Source organism: Macaca mulatta, chromosome 10 (genome assembly GCF_049350105.2).
Source record: "Macaca mulatta isolate MMU2019108-1 chromosome 10, T2T-MMU8v2.0, whole genome shotgun sequence".
NCBI lineage: Eukaryota > Metazoa > Chordata > Mammalia > Primates > Cercopithecidae > Macaca > Macaca mulatta.
Genome location: NC_133415.1, coordinates 87,650,712 through 87,676,086, shown reverse-complemented (window position 1 = coordinate 87,676,086; position 25,375 = coordinate 87,650,712). Strand labels below are relative to the sequence as shown.

Here is a 25,375-nt window from a genome sequence, read left to right as displayed (position 1 = left end):
GAGGAAAGAGAAGCAATTAGAACCATAATAATGGAAGTAACCTTACAGATTATCACCTCATTTCATTTTATAAGAAATAAAATTCACAGAAGCTAAGTCATTTGTTTCAGGTTATACAATTTACAGTTTATACAATCTAGTTGGAGAGATAAGATTAATGCATGAAATATTTTTTAATGTACAAGACAGAACATAACTGAAAGTTAAATCACATAGTGTACAACCCTATAATGTATTAAAGAAATCCAAATTAAATCAACCCCAAGGTGCCATTACATACCTAGAAAACTCGTAAAAATTTTAAAAATTATTAAGCCCAATGTCTGGGTGGCCCTGGGAAAACAGATACTCTTATACAATAACGGCATTGTAAGAAATTGGCACAATCTTATTAGATAACAAGGCAATGCATGACAGGAGCCATAAAACTTTTTTTTTTTTTTTTCAGTTTGTAGTCTTGCTCTCTTGTCACCCAGGCTGGAGTGCAGTGGCATGATCTCAGCTCACTGCAACCGCCATCTCCCTGGCTCAAGTGATCCCCCCATCTCAGCTGTGCTCCCTCCCCCCTCTCCCAGTAGCTGGAACTACAGGCGCACATTGTTTGTTTTGTAGAAATGGGGTTTGGCCATGTTACCCAGGCTGGTCTCAAACTCCTGAGCTCAAGCTTTGGGAGCCCACCTTGCCCTCCCAAAGTGCTGGGATTACAGGTGTGGGCCACCACGCCCAGCCCATAAAACTTTTTATACCCTTTTCTCTGCTGCTATCTCAACTACAGGGAATAGACTTCAAGAAAATAATCACAAAGAAAAAAGGGATTAGTAAAGAGTTTCACTATAATAGTGAAACTGGAAACAACCCAATAGCCCAACAATAAGAAATTGATGAAAACTAGTAATACAAGTAGTAATACCATAGAATAATAAATGGCCATTAAAGAGAAAGCAAATGAGAGCTAGTATTTTGTAAATGACATTCATGTATCAGGGACTGGACTAATCTCATTTAATCTTTATGACATTATGGTCTTACAGCGTATACATCAATTATCCTAATTTTATAGATGAGAAAACTGAAGCTCAGGAAGCATAGGAAACTCTGCCAAGGATCACACAGCTAATAATGAGAATACAAATACTCAAAAATATTTTTAAGTGATAATAGTAGGCACATAGTATATAAAACTATAAACCATATTTATGTCCATCAACAAGGAATGAAGAAAGCTGAGGTGTTTTTGTTTTTGTTTCTGTTTTGAGACAGGGTCTTGCTGTGTCGCCCAGGCTGGAGTGCAGTGGCACAATCTCGGCTCACTGCAATCTCCTTCCCCTGGGATCAAGCAATTCTCGTGCCTTAGCCTCCTGAGTAGTGGGATTACAGACGTGCATCACCATGCTTGGCTACAAAACTGAGTTTTATGCACACTTAGTTTTTCTGGGTTTTTTTTTTTTTTTTTTTTGGGGTAGAGGCTGTGTGTGTGTCAGAATCTGGATTATTGGCATAGATTCTAAGTACTAAAGATATTCAGAAGAGGAAAAAGGTGAGCATAAATTGGAATAATCAGGGAATGCTCTATTGGAACCGGTGGAGTTTGACTAGGTAGAGAGAAGCTGAAGGAAATGAACAAAGGCAAGAAAGTGGGAGTAAGTGTGTATCCAGGATATCAAGGAGAATGATCTATCTAGAATGAAGGGAGTGGTAGCAAGTAGTGGGAGATAAGGATAGAGTGGAGCTAGATTATCTGGAGGTCTTAAAAGAAAAGCAGAATTTTAATTAGAAACTGCCAGAAACAGGGAACTATTGAAAGTTTTTGCAGTGACATTTGAAAGCATATTTCCATAGTATCAATCTAATGGTGTCTTGATAAATCTACTGGAAAGACTGAAGTTGGTGAAACTAGGCAAGAGAGGACAAACTACGAGGCTACTTCCCTGGTAGAAATTCTGTATTTGACGGAATTTGGTGAAATGCATCCTGTGGGGTCATGGAAGAGGAATAGCATTGCTATTAGGATATGGATTCTGCAGTCAAACTGTCTTGGTTCAAATCCCAACTCCACCACTTTACACTTGATTGAATCCTGTCTTGCATTACTTGGTAATTGCTTAATTTATATTGTATCAGACTAACTACTATTTATTGAATGTGTACTGTGCATCAGGCATATTATAGTGCCTACTTATTACACACTTTAGTCCTCATACAAACCCATTAGACAAGTATTACTAGTCCTATCTTATAGATGGAAGAAAAGGAATCTCAGATAGGCTTAAAAATTTGCCTTAAGACCCCACAGTAAATGAATAGCAGAGTCAGGGTCTAAATCTACATTTTTCTGGATTTGATTCATGGCCCATGCTTGTCCCACAACCAAACATCATGCTGCTTCCCAATGCGGGTGCAATTTTGACTCCTTGGCCAGGCGTGATAGCTCATGCACATGTAATCCCAGCACTTTGGGAGGCCAAGGCAGGAGGAAAGCCTGAGGCCAGGAGTCCAAGACCAGCCTGGGCAACACGACAAAACCTCATCTCTCCAAAAGTACAAAAAATTAGCTGGGTGTCATGGCGTCCGCCTGTAGTCCCAGCTACCCAGGAGGCTGAAGTGGAAAGATCACATGAGCCCAGGAGTTGGAGGCTATAGTGAGCCTAGAACGAGCTACTGCACTCCAGCATGGGTGACAGAGCAACACCTTGTCTCAAAACAAACAAACAAACTATATATATATATATATAAATATATATATATCCTTTACCCAGACTGAGGGCAAGGGTAGGGGGATTTTCCTTTTTTTTTTTTTTTTTTTGAGACGAAGTCTTGCTCTGTCGCCCAGGCTGGAGTGCAGTGACGTGATCTTGGTTCACTGCAACCTCTGCCTCCTGGGTTTAAGCAATTCTCCTGTCTCAGCCTCCCGAGTAGCTGGGATTACAGGTGCCCGCCACCACACCCGGCTAATTTTTGTATTTTTAGTAGAGTCGGGGTTTTCACCATGTTGGCCAGGCTGGTCTCGAACTCCTGACTTCAAGTGATCCGCCCGCCTCGGCCTCCCAAAGTGCTGGGATTACAGGCGTGAGCCACTGCTGCCAGCCGATTTTCCTCATACATTTTAACAGACATGGAACCATCTATCAGAACTTCTGAATTATTATTAATACAATCCCAGCCCAAGTTAAAAAAATAAAAATAAAACAACTTGACATCGTAGTAACTCGTTGAGTCTTATACCGCGTAATTTCTATTGGGATGTCCGATATACTAAAAATAGATCAGTTCTTGATTACTAATCTGAGGACCCCAAGATGGGAACCAGACCCGTTATTGCCCTCAACAGTTCACAAGTTAAAGATCTCAGGAGGCAGCGGCCGAGCTGGTGTGAAAGGGAAGCAAAGAAAGTTCTATTGGTGGCCCTCCTCCCCTCAAAGCTCCCGTCGCCCCTTAGAGACCCTCTTTTCGCCTCAGGAACTCCCCTTCTCTTCCCACGAAACTTTCACTCTCCTGGACGACCTCCCGTCCCAACCTCAACGAACCTCACTTCTTCCCTCACGGAATCTCGCGTCTCCTCGCAAAAACCCACATCTCCCCCACGGACCCTTCAAGTCTCCAGGAACTCCCCAGCTCCCATGTAAGCCTCGTCTCCTCCCGGAATCCCTTTTCCATCTTCAAAGAACCGCAATTCTTCCTTCATAGAACCTCCATCTCCTCATGGACCCCTCAGCTTCCCAAGGGAGCCCCAGATTCCCCCAGGGAGCCCCCACCCCTCTCCTCACTGACACCCCGAGGCCCACCCGGACCGGGCCTCACCCCGCGGCTCCTCCACGGAGCGCCGGTGCAGCTCGCGGTAGCGCTGCAGCGAGGGGACGTGCGCGGAGCGGCTGACCTCGGGCGGCGGAGACCAACTCTGCGCCCGGCCTCCGGCTCCCGCTTCCTCCTGGCCCCGACTGCCGCTGCCACTCCGGCCCCGCTCCTCAGGAAGCCCCATCACGTCAAGTTCCTAGAACCGTGGCCGCCTTTGCGGTCGCGGCGGGTGCCGGGACTGGGAAAACAGGCCGACCTAGAGGCGGGGCCTCCGAGGAGGGGCGGGGCCTGGCGAGTGGGGGCGTGGCTTGGTCTGGCGGGTGGGCGGTGCCAGAGGGACGGGACCATGCCTGGTTGGGGCGGGATCGAGGTTAGCAAGGACAGAAATACTATAAGGAAAAGTCGCGGGATAGGGGCGGAGCTGACTTGCCGGAAGGAGTGACGCCGTAGAGTGAAAGCAGAAGGGGCGGGGCCGGGTGCGACAAGTGAGAGGGTGGAACCGTAGAATGCCAGAGGAGGGGCGGGGCCAGGCGGGACAGGAGAGGAGGTGGGCCCATGGAGTGATGGGGAGTAACCCGGCTGGTTATGACAGGAGAGGAGGCAGAGCCGTGGAGTGACCAGAGTGGGGTGGGGTCTTGGAGTGACAGATAAAGGGTTGGGTTAGGGCGGGGATCGAAAGGGAAGGGGCTGGACTAAGGAGAGGAGTTGAGTAAGGTCCATCGCGGAGCCGCCCCCTCATCTGATTGCACAGTCCTGACTATCACCCCATTGAGTTGGAAAGCTATGTGGGGTAGGGTCCCTTTCAGGTGACACCCTTTCCTCTAGTTCCCTCTTCTCTGAGCCACACCCACATTCCGTCCTCCGGAAAAACTTCTCCCATGACCTTGAGGGCATGCTCTGGTGACAGCACCCCCTCTCTGCTCACCCTGGAGCCAGCTCAGATTTTCTCCCTCTTATGAGGACATGTCTTCAATCTCCTTGCCTTCACAAATCTCCATCCAGATCTAAAGTACAAGACTCAATAAGTGAAGACTAGGCCGGGCGCGGTGGCTCAAGCCTGTAATCCCAGCACTTTGGGAGGCCGAGACTGGCGGATCACGAGGTCAGGAGATCAAGACCATCCTGGCTAACACGGTGAAACCCCGTCTCTACTAAAAGATACAAAAATATAGCCGGGCGAGGTGGCGGGCGCCTGTAGTCCCAGCTACTCGGGAGGCTGAGGCAGGAGAATGGAGTGAACCCGGGAGGCGGAGCTTGCAGTGAGCCGAGATAGCGCCACTGCACTCCAGCCTCGGCGACAGAGCCAGACTCTGTCTCAAAAAAAAGAAAAAAAAATAATAAGTGAAGACTAGGAGACACATTCAGGTTTTTTATAATAAACCCATTTCCTAATTGCACAAATGGCAAACCCAGGAAAGGGAAGGAACTGGTGCAAAGTCAGAGAGCAAATGACGATCAAGTTAGGGTCAAAGCTAGGTTCCTTGACTATGGATTTGGTTTTACTTCCTCATCAGGCTTGAAGCTAAGGCTTGTAAAATATCAGTCTGTGCAAATAGGAAAAATCATTCACATTCTTGTTTTTTGTTTTTGTTTTGAGACGGAGTCTCTTGCTCTGTCGCCCAGGCTGGAATGCAATGGCTCGATCTCGGCTCACTGCAACCTCTGCCTCCTGGATTCAAGCAATTCTCCTGCCTCAGCCTCCCGAGTAGCTGGAATTACAGGTGCACGCCACCACGCCTAGTTAATTTTTGTATTTTTAGTAGAGATTGGATTTCACCATGTTGTCCAGGCTGATCTTGAACTCCTGACCTCAGGTGATCTGCCCGCCTTGGGCTCCCAAAGTGCTAGGATTAAAGGCATGAGCCACCGCACCCAGCCCACATTCTCTTCTTTCCTTCACAATCTCTTTACTTCACCAAGGGAAACCCCCACCACCACCACCACAACCTGGGCTTAATTACCTCTAGCTTCCCTCTAGCCCCTCCACCCCAGAAAGAAGTCAGGCAGGACCCTCTTCCATCTCTCACCTGCACTCACCATGAAGAAGGACTCACCTCACCCATCAGTTCACAGACTGGCTGTCAAGGCAGGAAGGATTCTTAAATCTCTAACTGCAAGAGTGATTCTGAGGCCTGAAGCAGGCAGCTCCCACCTCTTGAAGCTTACACAATCCTTGTGACCCCATCTAGCCCAGCCTCCCTTCCCACCTACTTCCCTGCTCTTTGCCCAGCTGACTGTAAACCTTGCACACCCTAAGCTGAAAAAAAAAATCTTCCCATGGAAGACCGAGAGTCTGCCCAAACCTGAGGAGGGCGGGAATCTCAGGGCCTGCTGAAGGAGTACAGACCTCTTGGAGTGGACATGGACCCCACCAAGGGGTCAGATACTTTCATCAAGGAGACATTCACTGCACCGAAGGGACACACACTTCACTGACAGTACATGGACCCCACTAAGGGAGCACAGATGTTGCTGGGGGTTCTCAGATCCGACTGAAGGGCCCTGGGCCCTGCTAATAGGACATGAATGGTATTGAAGGGCACTTACCCTAGTGAGGAGACATGGATTTCCCCTAGGAGATACAGAGGATATGGATTTTACTAAGGAGACATGGACCCTACCAGAGGACTCAAACCCCACTGAGGAGCCGCCAGCTACACTGTGGGAGTGGACATCACTGAGAAGGCACAGACCTCATTGAGTGGAGAAAGGTCCCACTGGAGGGATTAGACCTCAGGGTAGTGTAATAGACCCTACAGACATCACTGAGGAGATAAAAACTCTCTGGGGTGGGGAGAGGCACACACAATGGGTACACGTTTTGGTGATAGACTGTTACCCTCCCTGGGCACTCCTACCACACAGCTCTGAGTAGCCCTCTCCTTCCTATCCTCTCTCCCAAGTCCTACCACCAAACCCCAGAGCTGTTCCCGACACACTGCTTCCCCCTCCTGTCTATAGTTGCTACTGCAGCTGCTGTGCGTATAGTAGATTTTTCAAGCACTTCAGGCTATCCGAGACTGGTCTGGGGTTGGGAAGAGAAAGAATGTGTGTATAAAGGCTTCACCAGCCCCCTCTCTCTTCCTGTGGACTTCACAATGAAAGTTTGGACCAGAGACCTCGTAAGAGAAGGAACCTCCCTCATCCTTGGATATGGAGAAGTAGTACAAGCTGTAGTGTGGTTGGAATTTCTAAGTGGAGAGAGGATGGATGGGTTTGGAGGGAATGAGTTTACCAGATTAAGGCAATGATGATGATGATGATGATGATGATGATGATGATGATGATGCCATTTATTGAGTAGGTGCCAAGCCCTATACAAATTGCTTTTCATTCTGTTACTTAATCCTCATGACAACCCTCTAAATTGGGTACTATTATTCTTTCCATTTCACAGATGGGGAAACTGATAGGGAGATTAATTGTCTTGCCCAAGATTACACAGTGTTTGAGCGGTAGCAGAATAGAACCCAGACATTTAGACTATGGAGACCTATTCCCCACCTTGGCCCATTCCTGCCCTACCACCACTACCACCACTCCTTCTTTCTCAAAGTGTCCTTTCCAGAACCACATCAAAAACTCTTAAAATGATGGTAAATATTCAGGTTCCAAGGACCTCATCCCAGCCTACTGAATCATGACCTCTGGAGTGGAATCTGGGGATCCGCTTTCAAAGACCCTAACACACACTAAAGTTTGAGAATGAGGTTGAAAGAGGAGTCAGAAGTGTCGGGGTACGGGAAGGGATCTGAGGTCAGGGGAGGGAACTGTTCTCCAAAGAGGAGTCTGCAGTCAAAGAGGCCTGGGGACGAAGTATGGGCTGGGGTTTTCAAAAGGGCCTGCGGGTGAAGACAGAGTCTGAAGTCGAAAAAGAGGTCTAAGGTCGGAGGAGGAGTCTAAAATCGGAGGAGGGGGATCTCGGAGTTCAAGGAGGGGTCCGGGGTCCGAGGAGTTTGGGGTCAGAGACAGGATCGGGGTCTAGAGGGATTTGCGGTCAGTGAAAGGGTCTGGGGTCCGAAAAGGAAGCCCGGGATTTGAGGAGGATACTAGCTGGATTCAGACTGGAAGGAGGAACGGGTTTGGTCCCTGAGCTGCGTAAAGTGCAGAGCCACTGAAGTCTCACTTGCTCCGCGCTCTCCCCTCGACCCTGCGCTGCCTTCCTGGCTCTCCATCTACGCGCACCTGCGTGCCAGCTGCAGGCTGACAGCGCTGAGCAGGCGGGGGCGAGTCAGCCCGGGACACAGCCAAGGGCGGGGTGAGGCGCCCCCTCCCGGCTGTCCCGAAGCTCAGGCCCCGCCCTCCGCCCTCCCACTCCCTCACCGCAGCCACTTCCGGCAGGCGCTGCGCTGCTGGGGGGCGCGGGCGAGGATGGCGGCGGAGAACGAGGCCAGTCAGGAGAGCGCCCTGGGCGCCTACTCGCCAGTGGACTACATGAGCATCACCAGCTTCCCGCGGCTGCCCGAGGACGAGCCGGCGCCCGCGGCCCCGCTGAGGGGCCGCAAGGACGAGGACGCCTTTCTGGGAGACCCCGACACCGGTGAGGCCCGCTGGCCCCGTCCCTGCCCTGCCTTGGGAAGTCCCGGTCTTCCTTCTTCTGTGTAGAGCATCCACCTCCAGCTCCATCTCCTTAATTCATTCCCATCTTCTTGGACCTCTCCATTCTTCTCCCTTGTCTCTGTTAATTATTTGGTGGGGAAGGGGTGCATTTCTGCCTTGGAGGCGTAGGATGCGACAACGGGGAGTGTGCTAGGGACTGCAGTAGAAGGGATTGGGCTTACCTTCTGGGAAGAACCAACTAAGGATGAAGGAATGTTGGAGGGGAGATCCTAAGGAACCTCTGTGATCACCCAGAAGAGGCCTTTCTCTAGCCACAGAGGACAGGATACGAGAAACCAAGTCAGAGACTGCAGCAAGAGGGATCCAATCTATGCCTTAAGAGAAGTTCCCCACAGCCAGGGATTGTGGGAAGCAGAGGGTCTGAGAGAAGCGGAGAATCTCTTCATGTGTAGGGAGGGGTAAAGAGAATATGATTCCCCTCTGCTGGGTATTGGGAGACTGAGGCATGGACTGCATGACCTCTCAAAGTCCTTGGGGACTAGAACGCCTTCACTGTCCTGTGGATTACCCCACCTCTCCCCAAGCCATGGATCTGGCCGGGGTATTAGTAAGGTACTCTGCTCGCTAGGAAGCAGTCTCCAGAATTTTACTGTGTTCCCCTCAGCCCTCTGCTGGAATTGTGAGAAGTGGGAGTAGAGAGGGAGGAGACAGGGATTGGAAGAACCTGGGGGCAAAGAGCTCTCTGTGCATTCCTTCCGTGCTGCTCTTCCTCCTAGCCATGTGGCCCAGCTCCATCCTCTCCTCCATTCTTCATCCTTCATCCCCCATCCCTCTGTCCCTGCACGTCACTTCCTGGCATTAGAGCATCCTTCTACCTCACTCGCGCTTCCTCGCAGTGCCTGCACTTGTGCCTTGTCTCTTCCCAGCCTGGCAGATGCTGCTTTTCCGGCCTGGCCCTTCCCTAGCTGCTCCCAGTCTGAGAGCCCCAAATTCTCTTCTCCTCTACACTTTCTGGTCATCTGGCCCTCACCAGCAGCCCTTGCCAACCTGACTGGACTGCACTCTATATGGGGTGGGGGTGAGGAGATAATGAGGATGGGGTTGAGAGGTTTATGGGCATCAAATGTCAGGGCTGCAGATCAAAACTTATTTTCCAAAGGGAGTGGAATCAGGAGGTAGCAGGGAGAGGAGTGGGAAGATGTGTGGTGATGGATATCAGCCTGAAGCTAGGCCTTTTATTCAGTAGTCAGGAGTGAGGCTTCTGGTCCTAGTACAGCCCTGACTCACTGAGCGACAATGGGCACACCTACCCTGTCCTGGGCCTTAGTTTCCTCTTCCAGCTCAACAGAGAATGCCTGTCTCTTTTGACCTAGAGATTGGAACTGCCTGACATGTTTTCTTCTGGCCCTTTGTAAGTGTCTTAGCATTTACCAAAATCTGTGATTATTTGTGCAGTTATCTTTTTTTTTTTTTTTTGAGACAGAGTCTCACTCTGTCACTCAGGCTGGAGTGCAGTGGCACGATCTCAGCTCGCTGCAAGCTCCACCTCCCGGGTTCACGCCATTCTCCTGCCTCAGCCTCCCAAGTAGCTGGGACTACAGGCGCTCGCCACCGCGCCCAGCTAATTTTTTGTATTTTTAGTAGAGACGGGGTTTCACCGTGTAAGCCAGGATGGTCTCGATCTCCTGACCTCGTGATCCTCCTGCCTCCACCTCCCAAAGTGCTGGGATTACAGGCTGGGATTACGGGCACAAATAGGCGCCCAGCCTATTTGTGCAATTATCTGATTACTCCTTGTCTGTAAGCCCCATGAGGGCAGGGATCATGATTGTTTTGTTCACTCTCCTTTCTCCAGCATCAAGAACTTTTCCCTAGGCCAGGCGCAGTGGCTCATGCCTGAGGCGGGTGGATCACTTGAGGTCAGGAGTTCAAGACCAGCCTGGCCAACATGGTGAAAACCCATCTCTACTAAAAATACAAAAATTAGCTGGGCATGGTGGCGGGTGCCTGTAATCCTAGCTACTCGGGAGGCTGAGGCAGGAGAATCACTCGAACCGGGGAGGCAGAGGTTACAGTGAGCTGAGATCATGCCACTGCACTCCAGCCTGGGCGACAGAGTGAGACTCAGTCTCAAAAAAAAAAAAAAAAAAAAAATACACCAGCTGGGCGTGGTAGCTCACGCCTGTAATCCCAGCACTCTGGGATGCCAAGGCGGGTGGATTGCCTGATGTCAGGAGTTCAAAAACAGCCTGCCCAACATGACAAAACCCCGTCTCTACAAAAAGTACAAAAAAAAAAATTAGCCGGGCCTGCTGGCAGGTGTCTATAATCCCAGCTACTCAGGAGGCTGAGGCAGGGAGAATCACTTGAACCTGGGAGGCAGAAATTGCAGTGAGCCAAGATCGTGCCATTGCACTCCAGCCTGGGCAACGGAGTGAGACTCTGTCTCCAAAAAAAAAAAAAAAAAAAAAAAAAATTAAAAAAAACCCAAAACCTCATCTCTATATATTTATTGGGTGCTCAATTAATAATTGTTGAATGAATAAATGCATGAGAGAGAAGATCTCAGGATGAAATAATGGTAGGAGAGAGCAAGTTCCAAAACCTCAGGGAGTATTTTGGGAAGTTCAGTACAGGCTCTGCCCTCACCTGTACGGAAATCTAGCAAAGATCCTAGTCATCTGAGCTTCTGGGAGCTTATAACTTATGCCAAATTTATGCACCAGGTTTGTGTGTTGCCATCATATCAGTGTAATCATACGAATGCCATGTCTCCTAATCCTACTTCCAAGCCCCAAGACTCCCTTGGTTCACCTGGACCAGACTGCAGGCTGACATGGCCTCCTGTGTTCTCAACCTGGTAGTGCCATCTAGTGGCACAGCACCATCCTCTTAGCCAGGACCTTGGTTGTGCCCAGCTTGCCTCTGGCCTGCCATTCCCTAAACCCAAGTGCCAGGCATCCCACATCAGGCTCTGTGGGAAAGAGAGCTAGACAGTGATCATTCCAAGGTTGGGAAATACTTTCTTTCTTCTGAGCTCTAAGCTCATGTGTTCCTTTCTCTCTCAGGCCTGTGTCTCCAGATGTCCTGCAAGTGCCTCATCTCTAGCGTGTTCTATGCTGAACTCATCATATCCCTTCCCCATGCACCTGCTCTTCCTCCACTGCCATTCTCCATTAATGACACTGCCATTCATCCAGTCTGCCAAGAACGAATGGCATGCTGGACTCCTTTTCTTCTCACTTCCAAATGGTGATCAAGTGCTCTCTGCACCCCTCCTAAGTATCTTTCAGATTCCTACTCATCATCCCTGTCATCACCACTGTAGACTAAACCACCAACCTCTCTTATCAATATTATTCATAGGCACCTCCTACCTCCTACCTCTTGCCCCTGTCCCCACCCCAGTCCATCTATCGCCCTGCACTTCTGGTCATGTCACTCCCTGGTTCAAGTATCTTTGGTGATTCTGCCGGGCATGGTGGCACACACCTGTAATCCTAGCATTTTGAGAGGCTGAGGTGGGCAGATTGCTTAAGCTCAGGAATTCAAAACCAGCCTGGGCAACATGGCGAAACCCTGTCTCTACAAAAAATACAAAAATTAGCCAGGTGTGGTGGTGCATGCCTGTAGTCCCAGCTACTCGGGAGGCTGAGGTGGGCAGATGGCTTGAGCCCTGAAGGTTGAGGCTACAGTGAGCTGAGATTATACCACTGCACTCTAGCCTGGGCAACAGAGTGAGACACTGTCTCAAAATTATGTATACATATAAAATTTATATTATATATATTTATTTTTATTTTATTTTTTAGTGATTCTCCCCTTAAGGGAGTAAACGACAAGCCAGGGATGACCCTAACTTCTAGCCAAGATCACTCTCCTAGACTCTGGACTTATATAATCAATTCTGTTCAGGATTATTTTGTCATAAACCCAGCTTAACTGAGCTACATCAGAAAAGAGAATTTTACTGGGTAGCACGATTGAAAAGTCCAGGGATATGGGTTTCAGGCATAGCTGGATTAAGGTACCTAAAAAGGAATGGACTTTTCTCCATCTTTTTCTCTGCCTTCTTTCAGTGGGCTTCATTGTCAGAAGGCCTCCCATTTTATTGGGGGCAAGATGCCCCCAGCAGCTACAGGCTTACATCCTATTAACTTAGCAACTTAAGTGTAATAGAAAGAGAGCCTTTCTCTTTCCCAATAGTTCCAGCAAAAGAAGGAAGTTTGGGTCTTATTGGCCTGAATTTTGTTCACATGCCTGTTACTGCACAGAGGTACCTGTTCTGGTTGGTCAAGTCTGAGTTATATACTTTGGTCAGGGATGAGGGAGTGGGCTGAGGAGAAAGAATGTTCCTTAAAAGAAAATTGAATAAGAAGTGGTATCTAAGCAGATACCAGGGATGAGCCCTGAAGGTAAAAATTAGATATCTACTAGGCCAACTGCCTCCAGACATCTTCTTCTGGTCTCCCACAAATTTATAATAACCAAAATTGAACTTGTCGTCTTTTCTCCCATCTTAATCTGGTTGCAAATTAATCTTTTCCCAGTATCCTGCTGTTGCTCTTCCAATCAGTAAAATCAGCACTATTATTGCCCTAGCTGTTCCACAGTGCACATGGTAGGTACTCAGTAAATATTTTTATTGTATAAATGAATAACTTTATGATGGACTGGTGGAGTAGAGAGTCTTGAATAGCTATGATAGGGGCGTGTCACCTTTATCTCCTGGATTCTTATATCTGACTGGAGAAAACAAATTAAACCGTACCTAGGGCCGGGCACGGTGGCTCACGTCTGTAATGCCAGCACTTTGGGAGGCCAAGACGGGCGGATTGCTTGAGGCCAGGAGTTTGAGACCAGCCTGGCCAACATAGTGCAACCCCGTCTCTACTAAAAATACAAAAATTAGCTGGGATGGTAGCACATGCCTATAATCCCAGCTTCTTGGGAGGCTGAGGCATGAGAATTGCTTGAAGCCAAAGGCGGAAGTTGCAGTGAGCCGAAATTGCACCACTGCATTCCAGCCTGGTAGGAAAACTATGTCTCGTAAACAAAACAATAAGTACCAAGAAATAGCAACAAAAATTAGCTTGTAAGGTTGGTTTCTAAGGGTAGAAATGGCTCTTGATGCCATGTGGAGCAATGGGAAGGAGGCTTTCTAGTTACACAGACTCTTGGTTCTGCCACTTATTCACTTTATTTTATTTTATATTTTACTTTAAATTTTTTGGGCTGGAGGGCAGTGGTGTGATCATGGCTCACTGCAGCCTCAAACTCCCAGGCTCAAGTGATGCTCTTACCTCAGCCTTCCAAGTAATTGGGACAACAGGTGCACACCACCATGCCTGGCTAATTAAAAATAAAAATTTTTGTAGAGACGGGAGTCTCACTATGTTGCCCAGGCTGGTCTTGAACACCTGGGCTCAAACAATCCTGCCACCTCGGCCTCCCAATGTGCTGAGATTATAGACATGAGCCACCAAACCTGGCCCACTTACTCATTTTATGACCTGAGATGGGCAATATCACCTTTCTTGGTCTTAGTTTTATCATCTGTAAAGTGGGGAGAGTGGGACCTATTTCATAAAGTCTTGGGAACACTTCAATGAGGGAATATATGTAAAATGCTTAATATGTAGTCAGCATCAATAAATATAAGTTCAAAACCCTTTCCCGCACTTCTTTTGAAACTTCTAATGCTGGGTGCAGTGGCTCACGCCTGTAATCCCAACACTTTGGGAGGCTGAGGCGGGAAGATTGTTTGAGCCCAGGAGTTCAAGAACAGCCTGGGAAACATAGCAAGACCTTGTCTCTATTAACAACAACAACAACAAAAGACGTTTCTCGGGGCCAAGGAGAGTTCTGTGCCCACAGTGGGTGTTTAACATCTGTTTGTTTGGATGAATTCCAGTTTTATTTATTTACAGACTCTTTGGTGCTGGTTTTGAGGGTTAGAGGCAAGCATTATCAAGTGAGGGAGATTCTCAGAAGATAATCTTTTTTTGAAGGTAAAGTTTAAAAACAGCAGGGTACGGTTGCTTATGCCTGTAATACTACCACTTTGGGAGGCCAAGACAGGCAGATCACCTGAGGTCAGGAGTTCAAGACCAGACTGGCCAACATGGTAAGACCTTGCCTCTACTAAAAATATAAAAAATTAACTAGGCATGGTGGCGTGTGCCTGTAACCCCAGCTACTCAGGAGACTGAGGCAGGACCTGGGAGGTGGAGGTTGCAGTGAGCTGAGATTGTGCCACTGCACTCCAGCCTGGGCGACAGAGAGACTCTGTCTCAAAAACAGACAAAAACAAACGTTACATGTTCATGGTAAAAAAAAAAAAAAAAAAAAAAAAAGCAATACTGAGGAAAAATAAAAAAGTCCCCTTTCCCATTCCTATCTCCCTGTAATTTTTCCTTTTCATTTCAAAATATAGATGTTAATTTTTTTTAGAGACAGGGTCTTTCTGTGTTGCCCAGCCTGGAGTGCAGTGGCTATTCATATTGCAATCATACTGCAGCTTTGAACTTCTGGGCTCTAAGTGATCCTCCTGCCTCAGCCTTCTGAATAGCTTGGCTTACAGGCATGCACGAGCACTCCTGGTTTATGTATTGATTTCTAAAAAGGAAATACATGTAAGTGGTAAAAATTTCAAAGCAAAAAAACTCCCACCCCATTTCATTCCCATCTTCAGTATCCTTCCCCAAGAGTAACTTCTGTAATTATAAACATTTGTTGCATATATCATCATTTAATCTATATATTTGGTTTCTTATTTACACAAAAGATGGGATTGTGGATCATGTAGGCCTTTAAACACCACAAGGAACGTGGATGTTTATTATGTTGGCATCAGTGAACCATGTATTTTAAACAGAACAATAAAATGGTCAGTTTTTAATATTATCACACAGACTTTTAAAAGGGTTATACTCGGCCGGGCGCGGTGGCTCAAGCCTGTAATCCCAGCACTTTGGGAGGCCGAGGTGGGTGGATCACGAGGTCAGGAGATCGAGACCATCCTGGCTAACACGTGAAACCCCGTCTCTACTAAAAAAAATACAAAAATTAGCCGGGAGCGGTGGCGGGCGCCTGTAGTCCCAGCTACTCGGGAGGCTGAGGCAGGAGAATGGCGTGAACCCGGGAGGTGGAGCTTGCAGTGAGCTGAGATCCGGCCACTGCACTCCAGCCTGGGGGACAGAGCGAGACTCCGTCTCAAAAAAAAAAATAAATAAAAGGGTTATACTCCTAGTGCACAGTAGCAGGTACTAAAAAAATATTGAATGAATAAACTTTAAAAAACATATTGTGAATACAGCATAATAGTCAAGGTACCAGACTATTTCTTTACTGTTCACAAACACCTAGGACCTTTAGGCCATTTAGGGACCTAGGTTCACATCTAATAACACTCAGAGAAGGGAGCTATGGGATGGAAGAGGGTCTCAGCCCTGGCCACGATGGAAAAGGAATAGAAATAAGTTGGAGTGACTACCTATAGTGCACTGGGTGCACATCACCTCATGGAATCCTTGTACCCCTATCCCACCAGTTAGGGATTAGCTCCATTACTAGAATGAGGAAGGTGAGGTGCATGACTTGAGTGACTTGTCCATAGCCACCAGCAAGTAGTGGGCTTTCAGTTCTCTCCTACCTCCACTCCTATCGTTCTCCAGCCTGTCTCCAAACAGTAGCCAGAGGGATCTTTTTAAAACACAAAACAGGCTGGGCGCGGTGGCTCTTGCCTGTAATCCCAGCACTTTGGGAGGCCGAGGTGAGTGGATCACTTGAGGTCAGGAGTTTGAGACCAGCCTGGGCAACATGGCGAAATCCCATCTCTACAAAAAATACAAAAATTAGCTGGGTGTGGTGGGCACGCCTGTAGTCTCAGCTGCTCAGGAGTCTGAGCTGAGGTGGGAGGATGGCTTGAGCCTGGGAGGCAGAGGTTGCAGTGAGCTGAGATGGTGCCACTGCACTCCAGCTGGGGCAACAGAGCCAAACCCTGTCTCAAACAACAACAACAAAATGCAGAACAGATGGTTTTACATTCTTGCTTAAAACTCTCTAGTAGTGGGCTGGGTGCGGTGGCTCACACCTGTAATCCTAGCACTTTGGGAGACTGAGGTGGGTAGATCACCTGGGGTCAGGAGTTCGAGACCAGCCTGACCAACATGCTGAAACCCTGTTTCTACTAAAAATACAAAATTACTCAGGCGTGGTGGCATGTGCCTGTAATCATAGCTATTTGAGAGGCTGAGGCAAGAGAGTTGCTTGAACCCAGGAAGTGGAGGTTGCAGTGAGCCAGGATTGTGCGATTGCACTCCGGCCTGGGTAACAAGAGCAAAACTCCTTCTCAAAAACAAACAAAAATAGCCTCTCTAGTAGTGACCTCCCATAATCCTTAGGGTAAAACCCAAGCTTTTCCCCAGGCTGGTAGAGCCTCACATATCTTCTTCCTTTTTTTTTCTTTTCTTTTGAGACAGAGTCTCACTCTGTCACCCAGGTTGGAGTGGAGTGGCGCGATCTCAGCTCACTGCAACCTCCACCTCGTGGGTTCAAGTGACTGTTGTGTCTCAGCCTCCCAAGTAGCTGGAATTACAGGCACACATCACCATGCCCAGCTAATTTTTGTATTTTTAGTAGAGCCGGGGTTTCACCGTGTTGACTAGGCTGGTCTCAAACTCCTGACCTCAAGTGATCCACTCGCCTCGGCCTCCCAAAGTGCTGGGATTACAGGAGTGAATCACTGCACTCAGCATGTATCTGGCCTAGCTTCCACCCTTACTACTCTTTCCCCATGCCTGCTACACCAGAGCCGCCCAGGCCTTGGTTATTTTTTTTCTAATGTACCAAGCTCATTCCCACCTTAGGGCCTTTGCATCTGCTATTCCCTCTTTCCAGAACATTCCACATTCCTTGCTCTACATTATAGCTGGCTCCTCATCCCTCAGTTTTCAGCTTAAAAGTCACTTCCTGAGGGGCCTTCCAGGATTTCTGCAGCTAAGGAATCCTCCCTCCCCTACCACCCACCATTATTCTGTCATTTCCTCCTTTTTCTTCATAGCACCTGCCACAACTTGTAATTATAGACTCCTTTGCTTATTGGCTTTTTCTTCCAGGGCTCTATGAACCACATGAGAGCAGGACTATCTGTTCCCTTTCCCTGGCACCTAACATAGGGCTCTCCATATTTAAGGAATGAGTGAACGGATAACTGAAGTAAGGTTGGAAGGGAGGGTCCCTCTACTCTGTTTATGTAGCTGTCTCCTTGCACAGAAGCTGAGCCCCAACTGGGGCAGGATCCGATTTCCAGGGAGGGCTGGAACCCCCACCCCACCCCCCAGGAAGTGTTCTCAGCCCTGGGCCCTGGGTGCCAGGAAATTTGGCCTAGGTATCAGGGAGGGGCGGGAATCCAGCCTCCCTGCTGCCCAGCTGGGAAGGTCCCTGTCTCTTCCCAGCCGGGCACTTTTGCCCTCGCCTGTCCTGGGGTGCATGCGAAGATGAGGAAAGGTGAGTAGTGCTAGCCAGTTGGGGGGTTGTGTGACAGGGGCAGGGCAGAGAAAGCGCTGAATGGTTCCGCCTGGAGGGTGGGCAGGGCCAGGTAGGAGGTGCCCAGACCGACCCGGCTGCCTGCCCGCAGACCCGGACTCCTTCCTGAAGTCAGCACGGCTGCAGCGGCTGCCATCATCGTCCTCGGAGATGGGCAGCCAAGACGGGTCGCCGCTACGGGAGACGCGCAAAGACCCGTTCTCTGCGGCAGCAGCCGAGTGCTCCTGCCGCCAGGACGGGCTCACGGTCATCGTCACGGCCTGTCTCACCTTCGCCACAGGTGTCACCGTGGCGCTGGTCATGCAGATCTACTTTGGGGACCCCCAGGTGAGGGGGACAAATGGGGAGCGGGAGGGAACTGGGGAGGAGGGAGTGGGGTAATGTTCCAGGAACCGTGGAAACTGGGGAATGGCTGAGTGGTGGAAGGGGACAGAGGGTGGTGACTTGGGGGAGAGGAAGGTCCCAAAGGGAGGAACTCCAGGGCGTGAGAGGGACAGAACAAGGGGACAGAACAAGGAAGGGGCTCGATCAATTAGAAGGCACTTGGGGTAATGAGGGCAGAGTCAAGGCAACAAGAGGGTAGGGCATCGACCTTCATCCCCCCCTAGAGTTCTGAGGCTAGTGGAGGTGCCCTAGGGAGGCGGACAGCTCCTCCTGCCCCTACCAAGTCCTCTCTCCCCTCCCAGATCTTCCAGCAGGGTGCCGTGGTGACCGATGCTGCCCGATGCACTTCACTGGGCATCGAGGTGCTCAGTAAACAGGGATCTTCTGTGGATGCAGCGGTGGCAGCAGCCTTGTGTTTGGGGATCGTGGCTCCCCACAGTTCTGGCCTGGGCGGGTAAGGAGCAGTGGAGGTCGGGGTCCCCCAGGCCTGTTGCTTGCCTCCTGGTCTGCAGGCCTCATGTGGAGCACTCCTAACTTAGGGAGAGGGGCAGTTGGGCCCCAATTCCTTGCATTTTCTCTTTCTACACCAAATTTCACCCCCTTCTCCCTGGATGGAGTCAGAAGAGCAAAGCTACCTTATGGAAAACCTGAAAGTGTTTTGAGAAGCTTTTTTTTAAAAACTGGAAAAAGAAATTTGTAAACCATAAATTAAGGTGCACAGGTGGAGGTATACTGTCATCACTTAAGGCAGAGATATTTAAACTCTTAGGATCATACATCCCTATAGGTCTGATGAAAAGCCTTGGACCCGCTGTCCTCCAAAAATATGCCCCACTCTAAGAACTCTTAAAACAGAAGTTGCAAACTGGCCACCCATGGACAACACCCAGCACACAGACTGGTTTGGTTTAGACACTGAACTGTCTTAAAATTTTGTTTGCTCTTGTTAAAAAGTTAAGAATTTTCATAAAAATCCAGATTTCCAACATCTCTTGAACAATCAGGAAATTCGATAACAAGTTGGGCCCACATTCTCACATGGCTGAAGTTATCTGGAGTGGAATAGAAGCTGCTTCCCATAATGGGGCATGCGCTGTCTGGTTTGCCATAGTTTCTACCACTTCCTCTTGTTTCTCTGTCCTGCTTGCCTTATTTTGTCATTTGGCTGTGGGCATTTAAGTGTGCAGCCCCCATCTTAGATGTAAATAAGCCACAGAAAAGGAACAAGCTGACAGAGTTCCTATCTTGGCTCCTGTAAGATCAGGTCTCCAAGCCTTACCAAAGAAATTCCTCTTTTGGTTTTGCATGTTCTATCCTTACATAATCCAGTCCTGGAGGAGGGGCAAGGGACACACCAAGCAGACAGGTGCAGGAAGCTGGCAGGGGTCCAGTTCTGGTCAGGGTGGGGGCATGGGGCAGAACATCCTGTTCTCCCTGTCTCTGGGCTTTTCCTAATCAGGGATTAAAGTCTCCAGTGACAGGGTAGAAGAGGTCCATGGACCCTGGGTCTCCAACCCTCTTGGTTTCACTCCCATCCTCTTAGGGTGGCTGAGTCTATGAATTATGCTGGGAGGGGGCTCAGACACCTGACCCCAAATGACAAACTGAGCCTACAGCTGTCACCACTGGTGGTGGAGGGGTGGCATGTTAATTGTACAGAGAGGTAGCATGTTATCATCACGCTTCCCCTTCTGTGTCTCTCCCAGTGGGGGCGTGATGCTGGTACATGACATCCGACGAAATGAGAGCCACGTAATTGATTTCCGGGAGTCCGCACCAGGGGCCCTCAGGGAAGAGACCCTGCAAAGATCCTGGGAGACCAAGGTGGGGACCCTGGTGAGAAGAGAGAGTTCAGGGGAATCTCTCTTCATTGCCCTTCTGCTAACCCAAGCATTAATTTGCTAAGTATTTACTAGGGAAGTGGAAAGAAAGAGTTGAGCAGGATTCTCTTAGGCTATGAGAGAGACAGGCAGCCCCCAAAATAAAACAATGAACTAGAAAATTTGGCTGGTTCATTACAGGTAATATTGCAATACCATACTTCTCTGGCAGTCTTACCTATCTGGCACATAGGAAGAAAAAAGGCTACTGAGTACCCCGAAATGTCACAAAGTTGATGCAATAAAACTCACACATCTCACTCTGAGCCAGTTGACTGTAACTTTCCCAGCCCCTGACATATTGAAAGATTAGAGGGGAACTGCTAGAGGCAAACCAACTGTCTGCTGAGAGAAAAAGAAGAAATCAAATAACTTGGAAAAATGGGTACTTAGTGCAGTGGCAAAAGCCAAACACACCCCTGAGCCTTCAGATCTCAGAGTAAGGGTGGTGTGAAACTGAATAGATTAAATGAAGGTCCCTTGTCCACCATTTTAAAAGGCAGGGTTGCCTGGGCACAGTGGCTCACACCTGTAATCCCAACACTCTGGGAAGCCAAGGCAGGAGGATTGCTTGAGGCCAGGAGTTTGAGACCAGCCTGAGCAACATAGTGAGACTTTGTCTCTACAAAAAATGTTTTGAAATTAGCCAGACATGGTAGCATGCGCCAAGGATCGCTTGACTTGAGCCCAGGAGTTGGAGGCCACGGTGAGCCTGCCACTATACTCCATGCCACTGAACTCCAGCCTGGGTAACCGGAAAAAAAAAAAAAAAAAGGGCAGGGGTTGGTGAAATCCAATGTAGACAGGTGGCTGTCTAAACTGATTATGTCCTGGGTCTTGAAAGGTTTTGCTTAATTTATAAATCCCTCAACTATGGCAGCTAAAAGAGGCCTTTCTGCATTTGCCGATAGGAAGTCAGGGAGATGGGAGGGGTGCCTGCTTGGGAAAGCTTGTCCCTCCCCTGGGATACTTGGCCTGTGTCTCTCCCCTGTGCCAGCCATCCCTGGCTTGGGGCTCTGCGGAGTTCAGCCCAGCACCCCCCTTCCAGTGACCTGGTCTCCTCTCTCCCTCGCCTGCCCGCCTTGCCCAGCCTGGGCTCTTGGTGGGGGTTCCTGGAATGGTGAAGGGGCTACATGAAGCTCACCAGCTGTATGGCAGGTAACAACCCTCCCCCTGGGGACCAGGGACCCCCATTTGCATCTCTCCTTGGGTGGCCTTCTCCTACTTCCCTGGATTCTTCCTTTCCAAACTCCCCTTCCTAATATCCCCTTCCCTTGCCAGGACTCTCCTTCCCAGGAACCCCCCTCCCCCCAGGACCCCTCCTCCTTCCCCCAGGACCTCCTCCACCCCCTGCTCTCCGGCCCCCCCAGGCTGCCATGGTCCCAAGTCCTGGCCTTCGCAGCAGCTGTGGCCCAAGATGGATTCAACGTGACTCATGATCTAGGTCAGTGGGGCCTGGGGATTTGGGAGAGACATGAGGTTGACGGAGAGGGGTAGAATCTTTGAGATTTGGGGCCCAAGCCAGAGAGGCCCTCTCTTCCAGTTTGCTCCTCAGACCCCCTCCCCACCTTATCCTACCCTCACCTGGAGGCGACCTCCAACGAGGGGGTCTGGGAAGGGCCCTGAGACATCCCTGCCTCACACTTAACAGCCTCCTGGGGGGTCGGGGCACTTAGGGTGGGCCACTCAGCTCCCATCTACCCCACCTATTGCGCGTCTCATCCGGTCCAGTCCTGGCGCCCCGCCCTGCCCAGCCTCCCATCCCTGCCTCTAGCCCGTGCCCTGGCTGAACAGCTGCCACCCAACATGTCCGAGCGCTTCCGGGAGACATTCCTGCCGTCGGGCCGCCCGCCACTACCTGGCTCACTGCTGCAACGGCCCGACCTGGCTGAGGTGCTGGATGTACTTGGCACCTCCGGCCCGGCCGCTTTCTATGCGGGCAGCAACCTCACACTGGAGATGGTGGCGGAGGTGAGTGCTCGTGTTGTGCGGGTGGGGGCATGCCCCAAGGTCCCTATTGCAGGACATCCTTGTCTGCATTTTTTCCTTCCTTCCTTCCCTACCTCCCTTTCTTTCTATATTATTTACTGTGGATGATGTTCATTTGAAATTTTAGAATAGTCAAAACTAACCTCTAGTGACAGAAATCAGATCAATGGTTGGTGGGGCTGGGAGGAGTTGACTGGGATATGACATGAAAAACCTCCTGGGATGATAGAAGTGTTTTTTTTTTTTCGGCCGGGCGCGGTGGCTCAAGCCTGTAATCCCAGCACTTTGGGAGGCCGAGACGGGTGGATCACTAGGTCAGGAGATCGAGACCATCCTGGCTAACACGGTGAAACCCCGTCTCTACTAAAAAATACAAAAAACTAGCCGGGCGAGGTGGCGGGCGCCTATAGTCCCAGCTACTCAGGAGGCTGAGACAGGAGAATGGCCCGAACCCGGGAGGTGGAGCTTGCAGTGAGCTGAGATCCAGCCACTACACTCCAGCCTGGGCGACAGAGCGAGACTCCGTCTCAAAAAAAAAAAAAAAAAAGAAGTGTTTTTTTTTTTTTTTTTTTTTTCTGAGACGGAGTCCCGCTCTGTCGCCCAGGCTGGAGTGCAGTGGTGCGATCTTGGCTCACTGCAACCTCCGCCTCCCAGGTTCAAGTGATTCTTCTGCCTCAGCCTCCTGAGTAACTGGGATTACAGGTGTGGACCACCACGCCCAGCTAATTTTGTATTTTTAGTAGAGATGAGGTTTCACCATGTTGGCCAGGCTGGTCTCGAACTCCTGACCTCAAGTGATCCACCTGTCTTGGCCTCCCAAAGTGCTGGGATTACAGGTGTGAGCCCCCCCCCAGCCAGAAGTATTCTGTCTTGATTCAGAGTTACCTTTGGGCTTCTCAGGGGTGATGCCAACCTGTGCGGGGGCTTGTCATGTCCCTCCCAGGCCTGGTAGAGACCCAGTATCGGCCTCAGCTTCCCTAAGCTCATAATCCTTCCCTGCTCTTGGGTTTTCTAGGGACTGAGGGAAGCACCTCTTTCATTGTTGACTATCAAGACTGGGAAGATTGACACAGAAAGTTAACATCCATCCCAAAGAGTCCCAGTCTCAGGCAGTAACAGGTGTGAGAACTGTCATTAATAGTGCAAAACTCCTAATGGAAAATTATGTTCATGATAAGGATGCATAGACTAACTCAGTGGTTCTCGCATCTGAGCCATGGGGATGATTAGATCTGTCTCTGCCATACAGTTGTGGGAATTAAATAGGTCTGTTATTCATTCAACATTCACAGAGTGCCTGCTCTGTGCCTGGCCCTGTGCTGGGCACTGGATGTGGTGATAGACTCAAACAGACCTAACTGGAAAGTCCAGGAGATTACTGGCTTAGATTCTTCTGTGTCCAGATTATCAATCCACTGTGTTAGGATTTGCTCTCCCTCTTTCTCTCTGTCTCAACTCTACTTTCATTTGTTTGGATTCACTCTCAGATCCTTTCCACCTGCTCCCCATCAGCCCATATCAGACCATCCTTCCAGCAAGTCATCCCAGAGAAAGAGCATTTCTCCTTCCCAGTAGTTCCAGCAAAAGCCTCCAAACTGTGTCTTATTGGCTCATCATAGGTCTCATGACTATTCCCAAATCAATCACTGTGGCACAGAAGGGAATGCCCCAATTGGCCAGGCCTGGGTTGTGTGCCCTTTCCTGGAGGTGGCAAAGGGAATGCAGGAGATTGTAACAAAGACCATCAGATCTTTGACAAAAAGAAACCCACAGTTGAATTTATTAACTTGCCAGAAAAAGGAACTCAAGAATTCTAATGGGCCAGGCATGGTAGCTCATGCCTGTAATCCCAGCACTTTGGGAGGCCAAGATGGGTGGATCACTTGAGCTCAGGAGTTTGAGACCAGCCTGGGCAACATAGTGAGACCTCATCTCTACAAAACATACAAACATTAGCCAGGTTTGGCTATAGTTTGGCTATAGTGGCATGTGCCTATAGTCCCAGCTACTCAGGAGTCTGAGGCAGGAGGATCATCTGAGCCTAGGAAGGTTGAGGCTACAGTGAGCCATGATCATGCCACTGCATTCCAGCCTGGGCAACAGAATAAGACCCTGCCTCAAAAAAAAAAAAAAAAAAAAATTCAATGTGTAATTCGCTGAAGATAGATAACTCAAGGGTTTCAAGTACTACTAAGCACAAAAAAAGAAAGGATTCAGAGTGGTTATGCTAATTTAGGGTTGACAGTCAGCACACTGGATAGGATGGAATGAGCCCATTGGTTTGTACCAGATTGGTTCATTGGTCAATAATGACTGCTTGGTTATGTCCAATAAGGGTCAGTCCTTCCAGGATCACTCGAAGTCATGATTTTCTAGTGGCTTTAGTTGGTTATGGTGAGATGCAGCATTCAGTTTTGATATCTCCTAGGCAAGTGTGCCATAAGTGGAAAATCTTCCTTTTCCACAGGCAGAGAGAGCAGCAGGTACAAAGACACAAAGGCATGAGTTCAGAAACTTCAGGTCACTCTGCAGTTGCATAGAACTCACTGGGGAACAGCAGGACATGAGGTGGGAGGCGTAGGCCAGGGCCAGATCACAAAAGGTCTTGAATGGCAAGCTAAAGAGGTCATTCATGGAATGTACCCAGTATAATGCCTGACACATCATAGGTGCTCAATGTTCGTGCTTTTCCCCCTTCCTTTTTTCTCAGGTATCTAAGGATAATGGGGTCTCTAAAGGCCATGATGGGAGTTGCAGAAGCCACAGAAGTTATAAACAGCTGACCTGTCTGTGATCCAAACATGTATTATAGGCCAAAACCACATGTCACAGTTGTGGGAGGTCATTCTCTCATTCTCTCCCCTCCAGGCTCAGCATGCAGGGGGTGTCATAACCGAAGAGGACTTCAGCAATTACAGCGCCCTTGTGGAGAAGCCTGTGTGTGGCGTGTACAGAGGTGACCTCTCCCCCAGCTCCCAGGGTCCCCACTCAGGAGAAGCCTCCCAGTCCATGGCCACATCGTTTTGGCCTAGAGACTCCTCTCCATTTCACAGGAGAGAAACTAAGGCAGTGAACTGCCTGGGCAGCCAACTGTGAAGCAAGCCAGAGCCAGCCCACAAGTAGCTGTGGGGTCAGTTACCCCAAGTATTTAGGATATTGGGGGGTGGACCTGGTCAAAAGGTCCGACCTGGAAGTTGGGGTTCTGGCCATAGGTTTTCTTG

At 49.3% G+C, this 25,375-nt stretch overlaps 2 protein-coding genes across 37 annotated transcripts in view; one reads left to right on the top strand and one right to left on the bottom strand.

The window, feature by feature from the left end:
• The window catches only part of ACSS2 (acyl-CoA synthetase short chain family member 2), a 52,498-nt gene extending 46,457 nt beyond the window's left edge, over positions 1 to 6,041 (bottom strand). For 15 of the 25 annotated variants that reach the window (XM_077948430.1, XM_077948437.1, XM_077948433.1 and 12 more), the window contains exon 1: positions 3,799 to 4,032. In XM_077948430.1, the coding sequence (XP_077804556.1) occupies positions 3,799 to 3,976 (178 nt within the window). In that variant the 5' untranslated portion in view covers positions 3,977 to 4,032. Of the gene's footprint in view, positions 1 to 3,798; positions 4,036 to 5,819 lie in introns of those variants that run through there. The other 10 variants (XM_015149062.3, XM_077948448.1, XM_077948443.1 and 7 more) reach the window with 7 other exon arrangements.
• A 2,081-nt stretch (positions 6,042 to 8,122) lies between these two features.
• The window catches only part of GGT7 (gamma-glutamyltransferase 7), a 29,192-nt gene continuing 11,939 nt past the window's right edge, over positions 8,123 to 25,375 (top strand). For 3 of the 12 annotated variants that reach the window (XR_013398603.1, XM_015149066.3, XM_077948451.1), the window contains exons 1-8: positions 8,123 to 8,332; positions 17,993 to 18,228; positions 18,588 to 18,739; positions 19,992 to 20,109; positions 21,256 to 21,323; positions 21,536 to 21,609; positions 21,940 to 22,136; positions 25,023 to 25,110. Coding sequence is in view for 11 of the 12 variants with exons in the window: in XM_015149066.3 (XP_015004552.1) it covers positions 8,164 to 8,332; positions 17,993 to 18,228; positions 18,588 to 18,739; positions 19,992 to 20,109; positions 21,256 to 21,323; positions 21,536 to 21,609; positions 21,940 to 22,136; positions 25,023 to 25,110 (1,102 nt within the window). In the remaining variant the exon portion in view is untranslated. 12 annotated transcript variants of the gene reach the window in all.